The sequence below is a fragment of the Tachysurus vachellii genome, chromosome 4, assembly GCF_030014155.1.
Source record: "Tachysurus vachellii isolate PV-2020 chromosome 4, HZAU_Pvac_v1, whole genome shotgun sequence".
Lineage (NCBI taxonomy): Eukaryota > Metazoa > Chordata > Actinopteri > Siluriformes > Bagridae > Tachysurus > Tachysurus vachellii.
This window is the reverse complement of record NC_083463.1, coordinates 30,303,057-30,321,773: the sequence shown is the minus strand read 5'-3', so window position 1 is coordinate 30,321,773 and position 18,717 is coordinate 30,303,057. Positions and strand designations below refer to the sequence as shown.

The window sequence follows — 18,717 nt, the reverse complement described above, 5'->3', positions numbered from 1 at the left end:
GAAAGAGCCGAGCTTATGCAGGAATGTACCGATCGAACTACAGGTGGCACTGTTTGTGTTTTCTTGTATTTCTGCATTATTGTGTGACTTGTTTAAAATGCAGCCTGCAGGATCTAACAAGCCACCACCATGTTGTTGTTGTTGTTGTTGTTGTTGTTGTTTTTGTTGTTACACTTTCAACACTTTCTAACAACTCATTCCTAATCACCATCTAAGCTTCACTTAATTAACAGGACAGGCTTTCAAAATGTAGATGGTGGTTGTGCCACTGCTGCCACTCCTGAATGCACTTTTTGTATGGTTTGTGTGTATGTGTGTGTGTGTGTGTGTGTGTGTGTGTCAGGCTTTTTTCCGATTTGAGTGTCGCCAGTGCAAAAAGCACTGTCCTCAATGCCTTGTGCTTTTTGACTACACAACTGAAAAGAAAAATAAATAAATAAATAAAACTAACCAAAAGGGGAAAAAAAAACAACCAAAATATAAAATAAAAAAAATATATAAATAAATAAAAAGAAAGATTTTCTCTTTTTGACAGAGTTCAATTATCAGGCTCAAATCTCTTGTCTGCTTTGTCTATGGTACGAGAAAGCCATGTTTCTAATTCAATTTGGTTTGTGACCAATACGCCTGTTTATATCAAATCTGTATATCAGTGCTACGCATATTTTTTTTTATATATATACATATATATATAAAATATATTTTATTTTTTTCTTTTTTTAAAACTTGAGATTATATGCATGATAGGCATTCAAATGGCCCAATGAGGTTGTGAGCTGCTATGAAAGCAGAGCTGATTTGGACAATTTGCTGGACATCATGAGATTGCCTGTAAACAGCTGGCACTTTGTATAGTGTTGCTAATAATGACGATAATGAAAATAATAATAAAAAAAATATTTATTTCACATTTGTTTGTGCGTCTGGTTTGTCTTGAGTTTCTTTACATCTAGTGTCATTCATTCATTCCTCTTCTACCGCTTATTCGAACTACCTCGGGTCACGGGGAGCCTGTGCCTATCTCAGTCGTCATCGGGCATCAAGGCAGGATACACCCTGGACGGAGTGCCAATCCATCGCAGGGCACACACACTCATGCACTCACGCTCTCACACGCTAGGGACAATTTTCCAGAGATGCCAATCAACCTACCATGCATGTCTTTGGACCGGGGGAGGAAACCGGAGTACCCGGAGGAAACCCCCGAGGCACGGGGAGAACATGCAAACTCCACACACAAGGCGAAGGCAGGAATCGAACCCCAACCAACCTGGAGGTGTGAGGTGAACGTGCTAACCACAAAGCCACCGTGCCCCCCTACATCTAGTGTGATGTGATATATATATATATATATATATATATATATATATATATATATATATATATATATATATATATATATATATATAAAATATTAGAGAGAGAGAGAGAGAGCGCACATTCTGTAGGTATGTTAAATGCTAATTTATTTTTAAAAGATTTTTCATTTCGGTTTTATCCAATCAGTATGAACGTTTGACTGAGCACTAACACCACGGGGGATTATCACCAGCAGGAGGTAGTAAGATGCCTGGAGTGAATAAAGAATGAAACATGGCAACCCTGGAGTTGATTGATTTCCAATTAGCGCATGTCTGGAAGTGTTAAATTCCTCTTAAACCACAGCAATTGCTAACAATTACTAATTGCTTACAATTTATTTCATTTACAAAAGATTAAAACATTGTAAATTATCTTTAAATCCTTCAAAGCAAGTAATGTTTAAGTTATTAAGCCCATTGCATCATGTAATGTAAATATGTATAGTAATGCAGTACTGGTAGTATAGTAAATGTATTGTATAGTAGTATTAGCATAGTATTGCTATATCATTGTGAGAATAATTGCATGAAACAATCTTTTCTGGTAATGTTGCAGACTGTCTGTACATTGTTTTTTTTTCCCCCCCACACACACAAACACACTCTTGTCCCTTAATTCTCTTGTTCCCTAATTAGTCTTAAAACAAATGGCCTTGCCATAATCATTCCTTATGTTACCAACCATGGGAACTAAGGGAAGTATAGGTTCACATCCCTATAAGATCTGACTTTATTGGGGTAACTGAGAGGTTACCTAAACACATATGTCCACACACATAGCAACACACAGACCCACTACACCCTCCCTCTTCTTGAACGACTATATATTCCTGCTCTTCCTAATAAACTTTGGAACTTCTCTCTGAGAGAAGTGTGTTCATTGAGACTTCCCCGAGTACTCGCCGGGAACCAGAAACTGAGCAGAGATCTGAGAGGCTAAATTTGAGGTTATCCTGCACCAAGAGCAGATGAAAGAATGGTTATCCTGTCTTCATACGGCAGATGAGAATTCCTTACAATCATGTATAACACTAATTCATATTATTAGTGAGTATGGATAATTATGGCATTCAAAAGGATAAAGTAACAGTATCAGACAAGCCATTACATGTTTTGTGCGGTTTACAAACAGGTTTGTGTTGTTTGGTTTGAACCACAAAGCTGTGAGTAATGACAATTCTATAGAACTGTTAATAAGATGGATTAATTTACTCATAAAAAAAATCCAGCTGTAGTACTGGGTGTTGTGACAAAGTACAGAAAAGTTCCAGGCTCTAAGTCAGAGGTATTCAACTAAAATTTAAAGAGGTCCAGTAAGAGAAAATTTCTTGAAGCAAAGGTCCGGAAGATCATAATGTCTAACTAGTTAGTGTGATATATTTAAGTAACCTAGTAGTTGTATCAACATCCGCAAGCAATCAATACCTGACTGTCAAATCATATAAATTCAGTACAAGTCAAAAACTAAATATTTATTGTCATGTAACATAGAACTGAACATATGTATGATTGTAGATATGTATAACGTTCTCTCATTAAATTAATAAAAGTAGGGCTACATTTCAAAATAAGAGAAAATAAATAAAATGTGAAAATTGTGTATGTTTAAATAAAGTGCTTAACTTTCCCTTTTATATCTCAGTGAGATAACTGAGCTCTAGCTTGGCAGGATGTTAAACCTGGGCTTGGGTTAGGGTTAGGGTTAAACCTGGGCTTGGGTTAGGGTTAAACCTGGGCTTGGGTTAGGGTTAAACCTGGGCTTGAATGGAGTCAGGGCCGCTCTCATACACATGTGGAGGTGCTCATTAGTGACCCTGGAACCATATTTAGTTTGGATTATGTTCATTGTAGAGAAAGCTGCCTCACAGTTGTATGTAGAGCCAAACATGGTCAGGATGTATAGGGCTACTTTCCTCAGACCTGGGAAAGCTGTCTCAGGGACGCTGTCATGTTTGTTCAAAACCTTTATGTTTTGTCTCATAATGGTGTTTCACATTGTCACTTTTAATAAGTGCCACAGTTTCTGATCATATGAGACACACTGGTTTAGTGTGAAGTGGGAAGTGTGAACAGAAATCAGTCTGTCCATTCTGGAGTAAATGTTTTCTCTGTCCACTTTTCTTTTTTTTTTTTGAGAGCGGCATTTGTTCTTTATTCTTCCTTTCTCCGTCTCACTCGTCTGTTTCTCTCTCTTTGTTTTCTACATGTATCGCTATCTTTCTTTCATGTGTAACTTTACTCTAATTCTCTCTCATTTGTCTTGCACTATTGAGTCGCATTGTTTACATCAGGAATGCACAGACTTGATTGGCTGAGTGGTATCACGTGGGATGGCTTAACTCGCATGCAATTGGTCTGTGCGTTTCCACTACCACTACCGTAAATATTGCAAAAGCTGTACCGGGAAATAGAAGCGCCCCGTCAAGTTTTAAATCATAACCTTTAGTTTTAGTTGTAGGTCCGGGTCCGGATTGGACAGCTTCTGGGTCCGGACCCGGACCGCGGTCCGCCTGTTAGTGACCCATGCTCTAAGTGTTCTTCTGGTTGAGGACCTGAATGGACGAAGCTCCTCCTCGAGTTCGCCTTCAAGGAGCTAAAGAGTCTCCCTGAACTCAACAGTGAAAGATTCCATATTTGGGATGATTGACGTCTTTCACTATATTCCTGGCCTTGATCCAGCACCGCTTGCTGTAGGTAGATTCCAGGTCAGGAAGCTCAGTGAAGATCACACCACCCTCTGGAGACATCGACTGTCCTGTTTGGTGCTGTTTCCAAACCAATATCTCTAATATTGCTGTTAAATAACGCACACAAACACACAATAAAATACTTAGACTAAGAGGAGACAAGCTTAAATAAAGAAATCAGAACACTTAAGCAATATTCTAAACAAATGCACATGTATAGAGATCAAAACAAAGCTAAAGACATGGATGAGTGTTGGCTCTGGACGTTATTGCCTGTACAACTTATTGCCCCAAACGTTTATTATCAAGCCAAAAATGAGTCTTTAAGCCGCAGTTTGTTTTTTTGTCTATTTTTTTTATTATTACTTTTTATTTTTGTCATGTTGCTGAAGTTAAAAAAAAACTCATCCCAATAACTTATCACACTGTCAGAACAAATTTTAGCATGTGTTTATTTTGGGGTCTTAAAAAATTGCATTAGTTATTTATACGACTTTGTTTACCTTAAGTGCGCATGCTCAGAAATCCAACGCTCGCATTCCAAAGGTTTTGACAATGATGGCCTTTCATACAGCGCCCCCTCTGTCCGTGACTGTGTTTATATACGGCTCACATCCAGCCCTGAAGAGCGCACACTTCAGTTCCGACTAGTTTACTGGTGGATGTTTTAATCCGTCCGCAGTATGAATCTTTTTTAAAGAGACGTTTGTGATTAGTTTTGGTTCATCATGGCAACCTGTAGCTCTTTCAGACTCGCAGTGAGACACAGACAGAAAATCTCCTCAGTTCAGGAGCTTTTAGTGCGGAATGTAAAGATACACACAGGAGACCTGAATCGCCAAACAGCTTTACCGGAGACCCTGAAGAACATGGATGAGTTACCTGGTCCCAGTCTCTCCTCTACTGTTTACTGGCTGTTTGTGAAAGGATATGCAGATAAAAGCCACGCATTACAGGTTAGAAACTCCTTCTCCTGCTGCTGTTACTACTAACACTGTTACTGTTATTACTGCTGTTTGTTATTAATGCTGTTATTACTGCGGTTATTACTGCGGTTATTACTGCGGTTATTCCTAACACTGTTACTGTTATTACTGCTGTTTGTTATTAATGCTGTTATTACTGCGGTTATTCCTAACACTGTTACTGTTATTACTGCTGTTTGTTATTAATGCTGTTATTACTGCGGTTATTACTGCGGTTATTACTGCGGTTATTCCTAACACTGTTACTGTTATTAATGCTGTTATTACTAAAAATAATTAACTATTACTACTGTTACTGTTATTACTGCTGTTTGTTATTAATGCTGTTATTACTGCGGTTATTACTGCGGTTATTCCTAACACTGTTACTGTTATTAATGCTGTTATTACTAAAAATAATTAACTATTACTACTGTTACTGTTATTACTGCTGTTTGTTATTAATGCTGTTATTACTGCGGTTATTACTGCGGTTATTCCTAACACTGTTACTGTTATTAATGCTGTTATTACTAAAAATAATTAACTATTACTACTGTTACTGTTATTACTGCTGTTTGTTATTAATGCTGTTATTACTGCGGTTATTACTGCGGTTATTCCTAACACTGTTACTGTTATTAATGCTGTTATTACTAAAAATAATTAACTATTACTACTGTTACTGTTATTACTGCTGTTTGTTATTAATGCTGTTATTACTGCGGTTAAATATAGCCATGGGGGTCACAGTCCAGTGACTTCGGTGCCGGTCCCAAGCCCGGATAAATAGAGAGGGTTGCGTCAGGAAGGGCATCCGGCATAAAACATTGCCAAATCTAACCATGCGAGTTGTCAGTAAGAATTTCATACCGGATCGGTCGAGGCCCGGGTTAACAACGACCGCCATCGGCGCCGTTGACCTACAGGGCGCCGGTGGAAATTGGGCTACTGTTGGTCGAAGGAGTAGAGGAGGGAGGAGAGTGCACAGACAGAGAGAGAAGAGGAAAGGTAAGAGTGTAGGACTGAGAATAGGGACTCTGAATGTTGGTACTATGACAGGGAAAGGTAGAGAGCTGGCTGATATGATGGAGAGAAGGAAGGTGGATATACTGTGTGTACAGGAGACCAAGTGGAAGGGTAGCAAGGCTCGTAGTATAGGAGCAGGATTCAAGCTGTTTTATTATGGTGTGGATAGTAAGAGAAATGGGGTAGGTGTGGTCCTGAAGGAGGAGTTTGTGAGGAATGTTCTGGAGGTGAAGAGAGTGTCAGACAGGGTGATGAGTCTGAAGTTAGAGATTGAAGGGGTGATGTTGAATGTTGTTAGTGGTTATGCCCCGCAGGTAGGTTGTGAGTTAGAGGAGAAAGAGAGATTCTGGTGTGAATTCGATGAGGTGATTAAGAGTATTCCCACGGGTGAGAGAGTGGTGATAGGAGCGGATTTTAATGGACATGTTGGTGAGGGGAACACAGGTGATGAGGAGGTGATGGGCAAGTTTGGAGTTAAGGAAAGGAACCTTGAAGGACAGATGGTAGTAGACTTTGCTAAGAGGATGGACATGGCTGTGGTTACCACGTATTTTCAGAAGAGGGAGGAACATAGAGTGACTTACAAGAGTGGAGGTAGGAGAACACAGGTAGACTACATCCTTTGTAGAAGAGGCAATCTGAAAGAGATTAGTGACTGTAAAGTGGTAGTGGGAGAGAGTGTAGCCAGACAGCATAGGATGGTGGTGTGTAGGATGACTCTGATGGTCTGTAAGAGGAAGAGGTCAAAGATAGGGAAGAAAACTAAGTGGTGGAAGCTGAAAAAGGAGGAATGTTGTGAGGAATTTAGACAGAAGTTGAGACAGGCTCTGGGTGGTCAGGTAGTGCTGCCGGATGACTGGGAAACTACAGCAGAAGTGATCAGGGAGACAGGGAGAAAGGTGCTGGGTGTGTCATCTGGAAGGAGGAAAGGAGATAAGGAGACTTGGTGGTGGAATGAGGAAGTTCAGGATAGTATCCATAGGAAGAGATTAGCCAAGAAGAAGTGGGATATGGACAGGACTGAAGAGAATAGACAGGAATACAAGGAGTTACAGCGCAGAGTGAAGAGGGAGGTGTCTAAGGCCAAGCAGAAGGCATATGATGAGTTGTACACTAGGTTAGACACTAGAGAAGGAGAGAAGGACTTGTACAGGTTAGCTAGACAGAGGGATCGAGATGGGAAGGATGTGCAGCAAGTTAGAATTATTAAGGATAGAGATGGAAGGGTGCTCACAAGTGAGGAGAGTGTACAGAGGAGATGGAAGGAATACTTTGAGGAGCTGATGAATGAGGAAAATCAGAGGGAAAAAAGAGTAGAAGGGGTGAACTCTGTGGAACAGGAAGTAGATAAGATTAGAAAGGATGAAGTCAGGAAGGCCTTGAAGAGGATGAAAAGTGGAAAGGCAGTTGGTCCTGACGACATCCCGGTAGAGGTCTGGAAGTGTCTAGGAGAGGCAGCAGTGGAATTTTTAACTAGTTTGTTCAACAGGGTATTGGAAAGTGAGAGGATGCCTGAGGAATGGAGAAGGAGTGTGTTAGTGCCGATCTTTAAGAATAAGGGTGACGTGCAGAGCTGCAGCAACTATAGGGGGATAAAGTTGATGAGCCATACAATGAAGTTGTGGGAAAGAGTAGTGGAAGCTAGGTTAAGGAAGGTGGTGGAAATTTGTGAGCAGCAGTATGGCTTCATGCCCAGAAAGAGCACAACAGATGCAATTTTTGCTCTGAGAATGTTGATGGGGAAGTATAGGGATGGTCAGAGGGAGTTGCACTGTGTGTTTGTAGACTTAGAGAAAGCGTATGACAGGGTGCCAAGAGAAGAGCTGTGGTACTGTATGAGGAAGTCAGGAGTAGCAGAGAAGTATGTCAGAGTGGTGCAGGACATGTATGAGAGGAGCAGGACAGTGGTGAGGTGTGCTGTAGGTCAGACAGAGGAGTTTACAGTGGAGGTGGGACTGCATCAGGGATCGGCTCTGAGCCCCTTCCTGTTTGCTATAGTGATGGACCAGTTGTCAGAGGAGGTCAGACAGGAGTCTCCTTGGACAATGATGTTTGCAGATGACATTGTGATCTGTAGTGAGAGCAGGGAGCAGGTGGAGGAAAACCTGTAGAGGTGGAGGTTTGCGCTGGAGAGAAGAGGAATGAAAGTCAGTCGTAGTAAGACTGAGTACATGTGTGTGAATGAACGGGAGGGAAGTGGAACAGTAAGGTTACAGGGTGAAGAGGTGAAGAAGGTACAGGAGTTTAAGTACTTGGGGTCAACAGTCCAGAGTAATGGAGAGAGTGGGAAAGAAGTAAAGAAGCGAGTGCAGGCAGGTTGGTGTGGGTGGAGAGAGGTGTCAGGAGTTCTGTGTGATAGGAAAATATCAGCAAGAATCAAGGGGAAGGTGTACAGGACAGTGGTGAGACCGGCCGTGCTGTATGGTTTAGAGACAGTGTCACTGAAGAAGAGACAGGAGTCAGAGCTTGAGGTAGCCGAACTGAAGATGTTGAGGTTCTCTTTGGGTGTGACAAGATTGGACAGGATTAGGAACGAGTACATCAGAGGGACAGCCCATGTTGGACGTTTGGGGGACAAAGTTAGGGAGGCGAGACTAAGATGGTTTGGACATGTTCAGAGGAGGGAGAGTGAGTATATTGGTAGGAGAATATTGGACATGGAGCTGCCAGGCAGAAGGCAAAGAGGAAGGCCAAAGAGGAGGTATATGGATGTAATTAATGAGGATTTGAAGCTAGTGGGTGCAAGTGTTGAGGATGCAGAAGATAGGGTTAGGTGGAGAGAGATGATTCGCTGTGGCGACCCCTGAAGGTAAAAGCCGAAAGAAGAAGAAGATTACTGCGGTTATTACTGCGGTTATTACTGCGGTTATTCCTAACACTGTTACTGTTATTACTGCTGTTATTACTAACACTGTTACTGTTATTAGCTATTACTACTGATACTGTTATTAACTATTACTACTGTTACTGTTATTAACTATTACTACTAATACTGTTATTACTAATACTGTTACTGTTATTAATGCTGTTCTAACTATTACTACTGATACTGCTACAGAGACTCTTATTACTGCTGTTAATACTTCTGCTGCTCCTTCTATCAGTGCCCTCACTTATTATTGCTGCTTCTTTTATTCCTACCACAATACTGATACTGTTACTACTGCTTCTCTTATTAAGAACACATTTGGCAGATGATCTTATCCAGAGAGACTTACGTTTATTTAATTTAGACAGCTGAACAATTGAGGGTCAAGGGTCAAGAGCTTTGTGGCCCTGGGATTCAAACACATGACCTTCCTTGTGTGATTGTGTTGACTGCAGAAGTAAAACCTAGAAAGTCTAAAGTGAGATGTGGATTTTTGCATCAACAAAACAACTCTTTAGACGTCACACGAATAATCCAGAGTGACATTTGAGAGTTAATGAGTGTCTGAGGAATTTGGTGTTGCATTCAGGAGGTGGTTTTTAAAGGGAAAGGCACGCACAGACAAGCTAGTCAAGAGAGAAAAATGTAAACTTTGTTTTTTTTGCTATGGGATAATGAAGGTAGTGTACTGGCTCTGTAACATCTAGGACACATGAAAATTTAATTTGTTGCTGAAAAAAAAGGTTTTATTGAACCACCTTTAATAAAGAAAACAGAAAAGTGAAGGAAATGTTTTTTTTTTAATAGCAGCATGGAGATCATTATACGGTGGCCGGGAAGTGCAAAACACATTAACAAATCAGAAAACACATTAACAAATCAGAAAACACATTAACAAATCCCAAAACAAATGAACAAATCCCAAAACACATTAACAAATCCCAAAACCAATGAACAAATCCCAAAACACATTAACAAATCCAAAAACAAATTAACAAATCAGAAAACACATTAACAAATCAGAAAACACATTAACAAATCCCAAAACAAATGAACCAATCAGAAAACACATTAACAAATCCGAAAACACAACGACAAGTCAGACAACCCAGAAACGGTAGTGTATTGTTTTTGAATGGAAACTTACCGATCATTGGACAAGACACCTGTCACTCAAGATATACAGGTATGGAATCTTATTTGTAAATTCTTATGTGTAAAGTTCTCCGTTTAAATAAAGTTCTCCGTTCAAGAAAATAACAGAATTAATCCACAGTAATCCATTCCATCCATCCATTCCAACTTTTCCCTGCGGCAGACTGTTGAACTTCATGTATACTTTGAGTGACAGGTGTCTTGTCCAATCACAAACTATACCAACCGCTTCCGGGTTGTCTGAAATGTCGTTGTGTTTTCTGATTTGTTAATGTGTTTTCTGATTTGTTAATTTGTTTTCTGATTTGTTAATGTGTTTTCTGATTTGTTAATGTGTTTCATGCACCGATTCAGACAACCCGGAAGCGGTAGGTATAGTTTGTGAATGGAAACTTACCGATCATTGGACAAGACGACTGTCATTAAAGATATAAAGGTGAATGAATGTCTCGTCCGATGATGGTAAGTTTTCATTCACAAACTATACCAACCTCTTCCGGGTTGTCTGACTTGTTAATGTGTTTTTGGATTTGTTAATTTGTTTTCGGATTTGTTAATGTATTTTGGGATTTGTTCATTTGTTTTCGGATTTGTTAATGTGTTTTGCACTTCCCGGCCACCGTATCATTATCAGTAAAGATCATCAGTTTTGTATTTTCTGTGTATATAGTGAGTCTGTATATCAGCATCGGTGCTGTTAATGAAGTGGAACACACCAAAGGTGAAAATTGTACTGAGAAATGATATTTTAGTGAAAACATAAATAATGTGTTACGGCTCAAAGCTCTGGTTTAATGTTTGGATGAACACGTTTGTTCCAGGTGGAGCACAAGCGCCTGTACGGTCCGATCTGGCGCTCACGGTTCGGGCCGTTTGACATTGTGAACGTGTCGACGGCAGAGCTCATCTCCCAGGTGCTCCGTCAGGAAGGACGCTACCCAGTGCGCACTGCGCTTCCACACTGGAAAGAGTACCTAGATATGAGGGGTCAGGCGTACGGGCTCCATGTTGAGTGAGTCTCTTTCAGCACTCTTCCAGTAGACTTAAGAACAAAGTAGTAGTCACAATCTAACTGGTCAGACTGGTTTCTTCCATGTCAAATATTTTATTGAGTCTTGTCGTCAGTACTCGCCTTTTGTTCCCAGCAGGAAAGGGACGGAGTGGTACCGAATGCGTAGTGCTCTGAATCCAAAAATGCTGAAGTTGCAAGAAGCATTCGCGTATGCACCGGTCATTCATGACGTGGTGTCAGATCTGCTGCAGAGAGTTGAGCGACTGCGCTCACGCAGCCCGGATAAGAGCACTGTGTGCGACCTCGCCTCCGAGCTCTACAAATTCGGCTTCGAAGGTCAGAGATTGCGCTGGGATCAAGGTTTAATATCACAATTCAGACAAACAAGTTCGAATCTCTGGATCTTAAAATTCAGTATACAGATTCGTCAAAACTCGGTATTCTCAGTACGGACTTTGTAAAATAATAATGCAGGAATTAAACATGACAGGTCATGTCGATATGGGAAAATAATCAATGATTAGGGGTGCAAAAACTGTAACAGAAAATATTATGGTCAAATATTATTTAGTGTTTCTGTATAATTAAGCTCAAAGCATCGCTTTACCTCGTGCATTCACTTTGCTTATTTTCTTAAAGGGTGCCAATAGTTTTCTCTCTTTCTCTCTCTCTCTCTCTCCAGGCATTTCCTCCATCCTGTTTGAAACACGCTTGGGCTGCCTTCAGGAAGAAATTCCAACAGAAACACTCCGCTTCATCACAGCAGCTAATAACATGCTAACTCTGTCTGAGACTGTGCTGTTTTTCCCTCGCTGGACACGGAAAATATTCCCTTTCTGGAAGCAGTTTATCCAGGCCTGGGACGATCTCTACGATGTAGGTACGCTGGACAATGTCTCTGAGAGACACTTTCAAATATGCAAGCTTTAAAACCTGCGATAAAGCAACATGTGGTAAGTTTTAACAGCTTGTCATCTAAATGCGCTGGCTTTCAGCACGGAATTTGATCGACAGAAAGGTGAAGCAGATGGAGGAACAGGTGCAGCGTGGGGAACAACTGGAAGGCATGTACCTTACCTACCTGTTATCAAGCAACAAACTCACCCTGGCAGAGGTTTATATCACTGTCACTGAGCTGCTGCTGGGAGGAGTTGATACGGTGAGTGTGTGTGCTTGTCCTTGAGGTTTGTTCAGATCAAGGCCAAAACAAGACTGTTTTATTTTCTGTTACATCCTGCAAATAGTAAAAAACCTACAGACACGGCGTTAGAGGAAAACAATGAACGACGGGGTGGTCGGAATTCAGCCAGATACACACGTGGACAAAATTGTTGGTACCCTTTCGGTCAAATGGTCACAGAAAAAACTTTAATCTGACAAAAGTAATAATAAATAAAAATTCTATGAATGTTAACCAATGAAAGTCAGACATTGCTTTTCAACCATGCTTCAACGGAATTATTTAAAAAAATAAACTCATGGAACAGGCTTGGACAAAAATGATGATACTCCTAACTTAATATTTTGTTGCACAACCTTTTGAGGCGATCACTGCAATCAGACGATTCCTGTAACTGTCAGTGAGACTTCTGCACCTCTCAACAGGTATTTTGGCTCACTCATCATGAGCAAACTGCTCCAGTTGTTTCCGGTTTGAAGGGTGTCTTTTCCAGACGGCATCTTTCAGCTCCTTCCAAAGATGCTCAATAGGATATAGGATTGAGGTCAGGGCTCATAGAAGGCCACTTTAGAATAGTCCAATCTTTTCCTCTTAGCCATTCTTGGGTGTTTATAGCTGTGTGTTGGGTCATTGTCCTGTTGCAAGACCCATGACCTGCGACTGAGACCAAGCTTTCTGACACTGGCCAGCACATTTCTCTCTAGAATCCCTTAATAGTCTTCAGATTTCATTGTACCCTGCACAGATACCCTCAAGACACCCTGTGCCAGATGCAGCAAAGCAGCCCCAGAACATAACAGAGCCTCCTCCATGTTTCACAGTAGGGACAAAGTGTTCAAAGTGTTCTTTTCTTGATATGCTTCATTTTTCCGTTTGTGAACATAGAGCTGATGTGCCTTGGCAAAAAGTTCCATTTTTGTCTCATCTGTCTATAAGACATTCTCCTAGAAGCTTTGTGGCTTGTCAACATGTAGTTTGGCGTATTCCAGTCTAGCTTTTTTATGATTTGTGTCCTCCTTGGTCGTCTCCCATGTAGTCCACTTTGGCTCAAACAACGACGGATGGTGCGATCTGGATCTCTTTAGAAGTCTTTCTGGGCTCTTTTGTTACCATTCGGATTATCCGTCTCTTTGATTTGTCATCAATTTTCCTCCTACGGCCACGTCCAGGGAGGTTGGCTACAGTCCCATGGATCTTAAATTTCTGAATAATATGTGCATCTGTAGTCACAGGAACATCTAGCTGCTTGGAGATGGTCTTATAGCCTTTACCTTTATCATGCTTGTCTATAATTTTCTTTCTAATCTCCTGAGACAACTTTTTCCTTCACTTCCTCTGGTCCATGTTGAGAGTGGTACACACCATGTCACCAGACAACACAGTGACTACCTGGAGCCCTATATATAAGCCCACTGACTTATAGACACTTATGAGGCTAATTAGTGGACACACCTTGAATAAACATGTCCCTTTGGTCACATTATTTTCAGTCTTTTCTAGGAGTACCATCATTTTTGTCCAGGCCTGTTCCATGAGTTTATTTTTTTAAATAATTCCCTTGAAGCATGGTTGAAAAGCAATGTCTGACTTTGATTGGTTAACATCCATAGAATTTTTATTTATTATTACTTTTGTCAGATTAAAGTTTTTTCTGTGACCATTGTGAGTTTTTCTTTCATTGACCGAAGGGTACCAACAATTTTTTCCACGTGTGTATGAACGATTATTTATAGTATTATTGATGTTGTATTTTACATCAATACACTGGAGATTTTCCATAAATGTAAAATAAACATCGAAGCATTTTGTGGTTTTGCTGCGAAGCATTTTGGTTTCAGGAGATAGGAAAGAAAACAGAGGGAAAAATGCAACGTAAGCAAAGTTGCTTGTTTTGTCCAAGTTCTGACATGCCATTAAATAGGGATGTGGTAGATCAGTGGTTAAGGTGTTGGGCTACTGATCGGAAGGTCATGGGTTCAAACCCCAGGTCCACCAAGCTGCCACTGCTGGGCCCCTGAGCAAGGCCCTTAACCCTCAGTTGCTCAGTTGTAAGTCACTCTGGATAAGGGTGTCTGCTAAATGCCGTAAATGTAAATATTTTCCTATAACAGGAAAACTCCAGGTGTTTTACTTCTTACTTACTTACTTACTCCAACAAATTGTCGCAGTGTGTTTTTACATTTTTACACGACTTTACGCGTCTTAAATGAATTTCTTCCTCCTCTCAGACATCTAACACCATGTCCTGGACTTTGTATCACCTCGCTCGTGATCTGGAGGTGCAGAACCGTCTCTATCAGGAGGTGGCGTCTGTGTGTCCGGACAGACGGATGCCTACCACAGAGGACCTGAGCAGAATGCCGTACCTTAAAGCTGTTATCAAGGAGACACTCAGGTATACAACAAAACGACTGATTCAGAGCAGAAGGGTAATAAGTCAAAGTTCAAGGTGCAGTGTTTATTCATTCATCCATAGATTCATTCATTTAAGAACATATTAAACGAAAAGAATATAAGGACATTGTTAAACAGGATTATCTGTGCATTCTTATTCCATGTACGTGGTGCTTTCCTCATCTAACACTCCGTAACACTGCAGCACTGATAAGTCCACTTCCATTTCTTTCGTGTTCATTATCTTTGCATCTGTCCTTGAGTGAATACCTGCCATGCGTATTTATTGAGCCATATCCTGTTTCATGGTCCGAACTGAGGTCAGAAGTAAATCCATGTACAGGGTACAAAAAGACCTAGATAAAGATTAGATTTAGATTTAGAATCTAGATATAAAGGAGGAGTGTAACTTGGCACTTATTCATTTTTCAACACCTTTTTAGATTACATTAACAGTGTGAAATTCATCTTCCCGGTTCCCTTAATTGCAGTGTACACAATATGTCCAGAGGTATGAGGACACCAGACCGTCACTCTTAAAGGTGCCCTTCCACACAAAACCATTTTTACTTGGATTTTTTGATATGTGTTCGGTCCATATGTGTTTGTGTTGTGTCGTGAATGTGAAAACGAACTGTTACCTCCCCGGTCAGTTCTAGCCACTGAAAAGAAATAAGGTGAGAAATCAGGTCAATTGGAAAAGCTGGTCAGTCTGACATCAGAGTGACTGAGCTCATTACTATTCATGAGCTCTCCCACTTGAGACCGCGCCCCCAGAATTCGTGTAGCTCAGTGAGTTTCCTATACAGCAAGGACGGCTGAACGTCAACGGGCTTGTGAAGAAGCCGTTCTGCCGCAATTCAAGGTGATTGTAAACAAATTTCCTCTAGCCTAGGCTACTTATTGCGCTGGGTGAATGAATAGTCACGCTCTCATATCCTAGCGGTTAGCCAATCGGAGCCAAGCAGCATAGCTCATTTGAATATTAATGAGAACTGGCGCAAATCGAGCTGAGTCTTCCTGCAGGTTTTCTATACCACATTAGAATGGCTTGAAACAAGGTAACCGAGGCATTATTTCCACAAAATCTTACAGAGTCCATGGTAAACTTCAGACATTACCACAAAAGTAATGAAATACGTGTGGAAGGGCACCTTTAAAGAAGCTTGTTGGATTTCCCATTCCAAAGTCATGAGCATTAGTATGGAGCACTTTTTGCATCTATAAGCAACATCTCTTCAGGCTCTTCAGATTTGTGCAGTTTGATTTCTCACGCTTGGCATTACAACACTTGGCATTTTGCATAGTAATGGGTTTATTGTAGAGCAAGAGATAGACATTAAATCTTTCACCATCTGGTGGCGCTATTTAATAGTGACTGTTATAGAAATACTGAGTTTCTATAAAAAATATCATATAAATTGAGCATTTTGACGAGTGTGTGTGTGAGAGAGACATTTGAATGAAATGAAATTGGGCCATAGAAGCATTTATTATCACCACATACAGTATACATTACAGTGGAATTCATTTCTTTGCAAATCCCAACTGAGGAGTTTGGGGTTGGTGTACAGGGGCAGCTGTGATAACCAATTGTGCCAGCTTGTAAGTGCTGGGGCTTGAACCCCAATCGTCCAATCAACAACTAAGAACCTTAACCACTTCAGCCACCACTACTTTTTGGGTACAGAGTAAATAAAAATCCCAAGCTAAAGCTTCGTAATTTGTGGATCTGTTAACCCGGGATTCAGATCATTTCAATACAATCAACAAGAAGATTTGATTACTAAACAGCTCAGAGTGTTTTCCCTGAATCAGATCATTTGACACTACTCGTCTTAGAAAGCCGACTCATTTAGAGTCCAAGTGGCCGAATGTAGTGAAGGGAGTTCTGTCTCTTTTCAGTGAGTTAGATCGGTTGGCTCAACTCATCAATTACAACCCATTCTTCCGAGTCTCAAACGAATCACTGCAGCAACAGGAATTCTGACTCTTGCCACAGAGGCAGCTCTAAATGACCAGACTCAAGGGAATTGATTCCTGTAGTGAGTTTCCTTTGAGTCAGTCAGTTTAACAGTCTGTTCCAATATGTTTTTGCTTCTAAATTCTTAATAGTAGTGATGAAATTTCCAGGGTTTTTTTTGATTATTTGTCTTGGCTCATAAGTTAAGAGTTTCTCTTTTTTTTTTTGCCTAACTATTGTTTAACTGCTTTATGTCTGTCTGTGAAGATTGTATCCTGTCGTGTCCGGTAACGGACGCCTCACTGTGGAAAATGAGGTCGCTGTAGGCGGTTTCTGGTTCCCAAAACAGGTACAGTCATATACGAACTCCACATAAGCCACTTATGTTCTTTTAATGGGCCTCTTACATGTCCCAATACTGTTCTTTTTTATTCCAGACACAGTTCCATCTGTGTCACTATGCCGCAAGTCACGACGAGAATGAGTTTCCTGAAGCCGGAGCTTTCATTCCGGAGCGCTGGATGAGGGGAACACGGTTACGTTCCCAACACCACCCCTACAGCTCCATCCCGTTTGGAGTCGGGGTCCGGGCTTGTGTGGGGAGACGCGTGGCAGAGCTGGAGATGTACTTTGCTCTGTCTCGAGTGAGTTATATAAGTCTCTGGGTAAAGTCTGGGCATATACTGTATTATCTTTATAGATCCCTTTAACCCTATCTCTTGCCGTCTCAGCTGTTGCAGCACTATGAGGTGCATCCCGTTGATGGATCCCCTGCCATCCACCCCAAAACCCGGACTCTCCTCATTCCTGCCAAACCTATTAACCTGCGCTTTTTCCCCCGGACCTGAAGGCGGCGTTGCTTCTTTGAGCTGTAAGTCTTACAAGGATTAAGTGTAAAAAAATAAATAAATACGTAAATTAATAATAAAAAATAAGTAAATAAAAAAATCTCTGCAAAAATGGAGTAGTATAATACGAAATATTTCAAGTGAAAAGCTTCTTTTACGTGATTTTGAATTCTTATAGGATTTTATGGCCACATTGGATATTAATTCTCTCAGAGATGATTTTTTTATTTTTAAATTTTTGCACCTTTTCTTGCTTGCAGCACTTATAGAAAAAACCCCAGTGCCTTTGCTATTGCATAAAGCCCACTACTCATCACCTTTATCCTTATCTTCATCTTATAAAGTACAGACTTTTATTTAAAGGTCACACTTTATGGACTTTAACCCTGAGACATAAACGCCTTTTGTGATATTGGATTGTTTCTATAGTAACAACGTGTACGGCAGATGCCACGTTTAATACTAATAGTGAACATTTTATTAACTACAAAAACCTCCAGAAAATTCTAATTGTTTATAGGTTGAAGGTTTCTTTAATGAGAAATGTCCTTAACATTTATAGAACAGCACTGACACCGGAGACTCCTTCCCTAAATGTTGGACAATTGTCTTCTAGATACTCTGTATAATGTGATGAACTGTTTTTTTTTTTCTTCTTCTTCAAGGGAGAACATAAAGTAAGGCATGAGCAAATCGTACGTGAGCAAACGTGAGCTGACGTTCGTATAAGTGGAATAATGTAAAGAATACATTTTACAGTAGGATCGGTTGCTGTGATGTATGTAAGAGGAGGAAAACACTTCCAGATTCGTTTGTTATGGGACAATAATCATGTATTACACTGCAGATAAACTGTATCCAGTTATAAAGTGCAATAACTTGTATGCAATATAAAAAAAATGCAATATCAATAAAACAAAAATACATGGACGGTGTGATTTCGACTGATTCTGACTACTGCTGCGTACACAGCGACTCCGCTCCAGTTTTACAGATGTTTTATCGCTGCAGATTCTCCAGCTGCGTTAATACAGTGGCACTAGTTAAAAATGAAATGATGAAGCGCTGACTTAATTTTTTTTAATCCCACCTTTCTTTCCACTAACCAACGGAATCCAGTCGTGTTAACAGATTACGCGGATTTTTGTAAGCGAGCAATGTTCTGTAGCCCGAATCCACCGGATCGCCATCGATCTCCATCCATGTCACTGCCGCTGCTTAGAAAAAAGAACCAACCCAAAATGTCCAAGATGA

General features: G+C 40.6%; 1 protein-coding gene across 2 annotated transcripts; it reads left to right on the top strand.

The window, feature by feature from the left end:
* The first annotated feature begins 4,644 nt into the window (after nucleotides 1-4,644).
* Nucleotides 4,645-18,393, top strand: LOC132844928 (sterol 26-hydroxylase, mitochondrial). Of its 2 annotated transcripts, XM_060868833.1 has the most exons (10): nucleotides 4,645-5,004; nucleotides 10,888-11,078; nucleotides 11,215-11,414; nucleotides 11,761-11,958; nucleotides 12,074-12,237; nucleotides 14,487-14,653; nucleotides 16,883-16,964; nucleotides 17,053-17,259; nucleotides 17,347-17,486; nucleotides 17,724-18,393. In XM_060868833.1, exons 1-9 carry the CDS (start codon nucleotides 4,777-4,779, stop codon nucleotides 17,461-17,463), a joined length of 1,554 nt encoding a protein of 517 aa, XP_060724816.1. In that variant the 5' UTR covers nucleotides 4,645-4,776; the 3' UTR covers nucleotides 17,464-17,486; nucleotides 17,724-18,393. The 2 variants fall into 2 exon arrangements, with proteins under 2 accessions (XP_060724816.1, XP_060724815.1); XM_060868832.1 differs by having other exon boundaries at nucleotides 17,347-18,393.
* The last annotated feature ends 324 nt before the right edge of the window (nucleotides 18,394-18,717 follow it).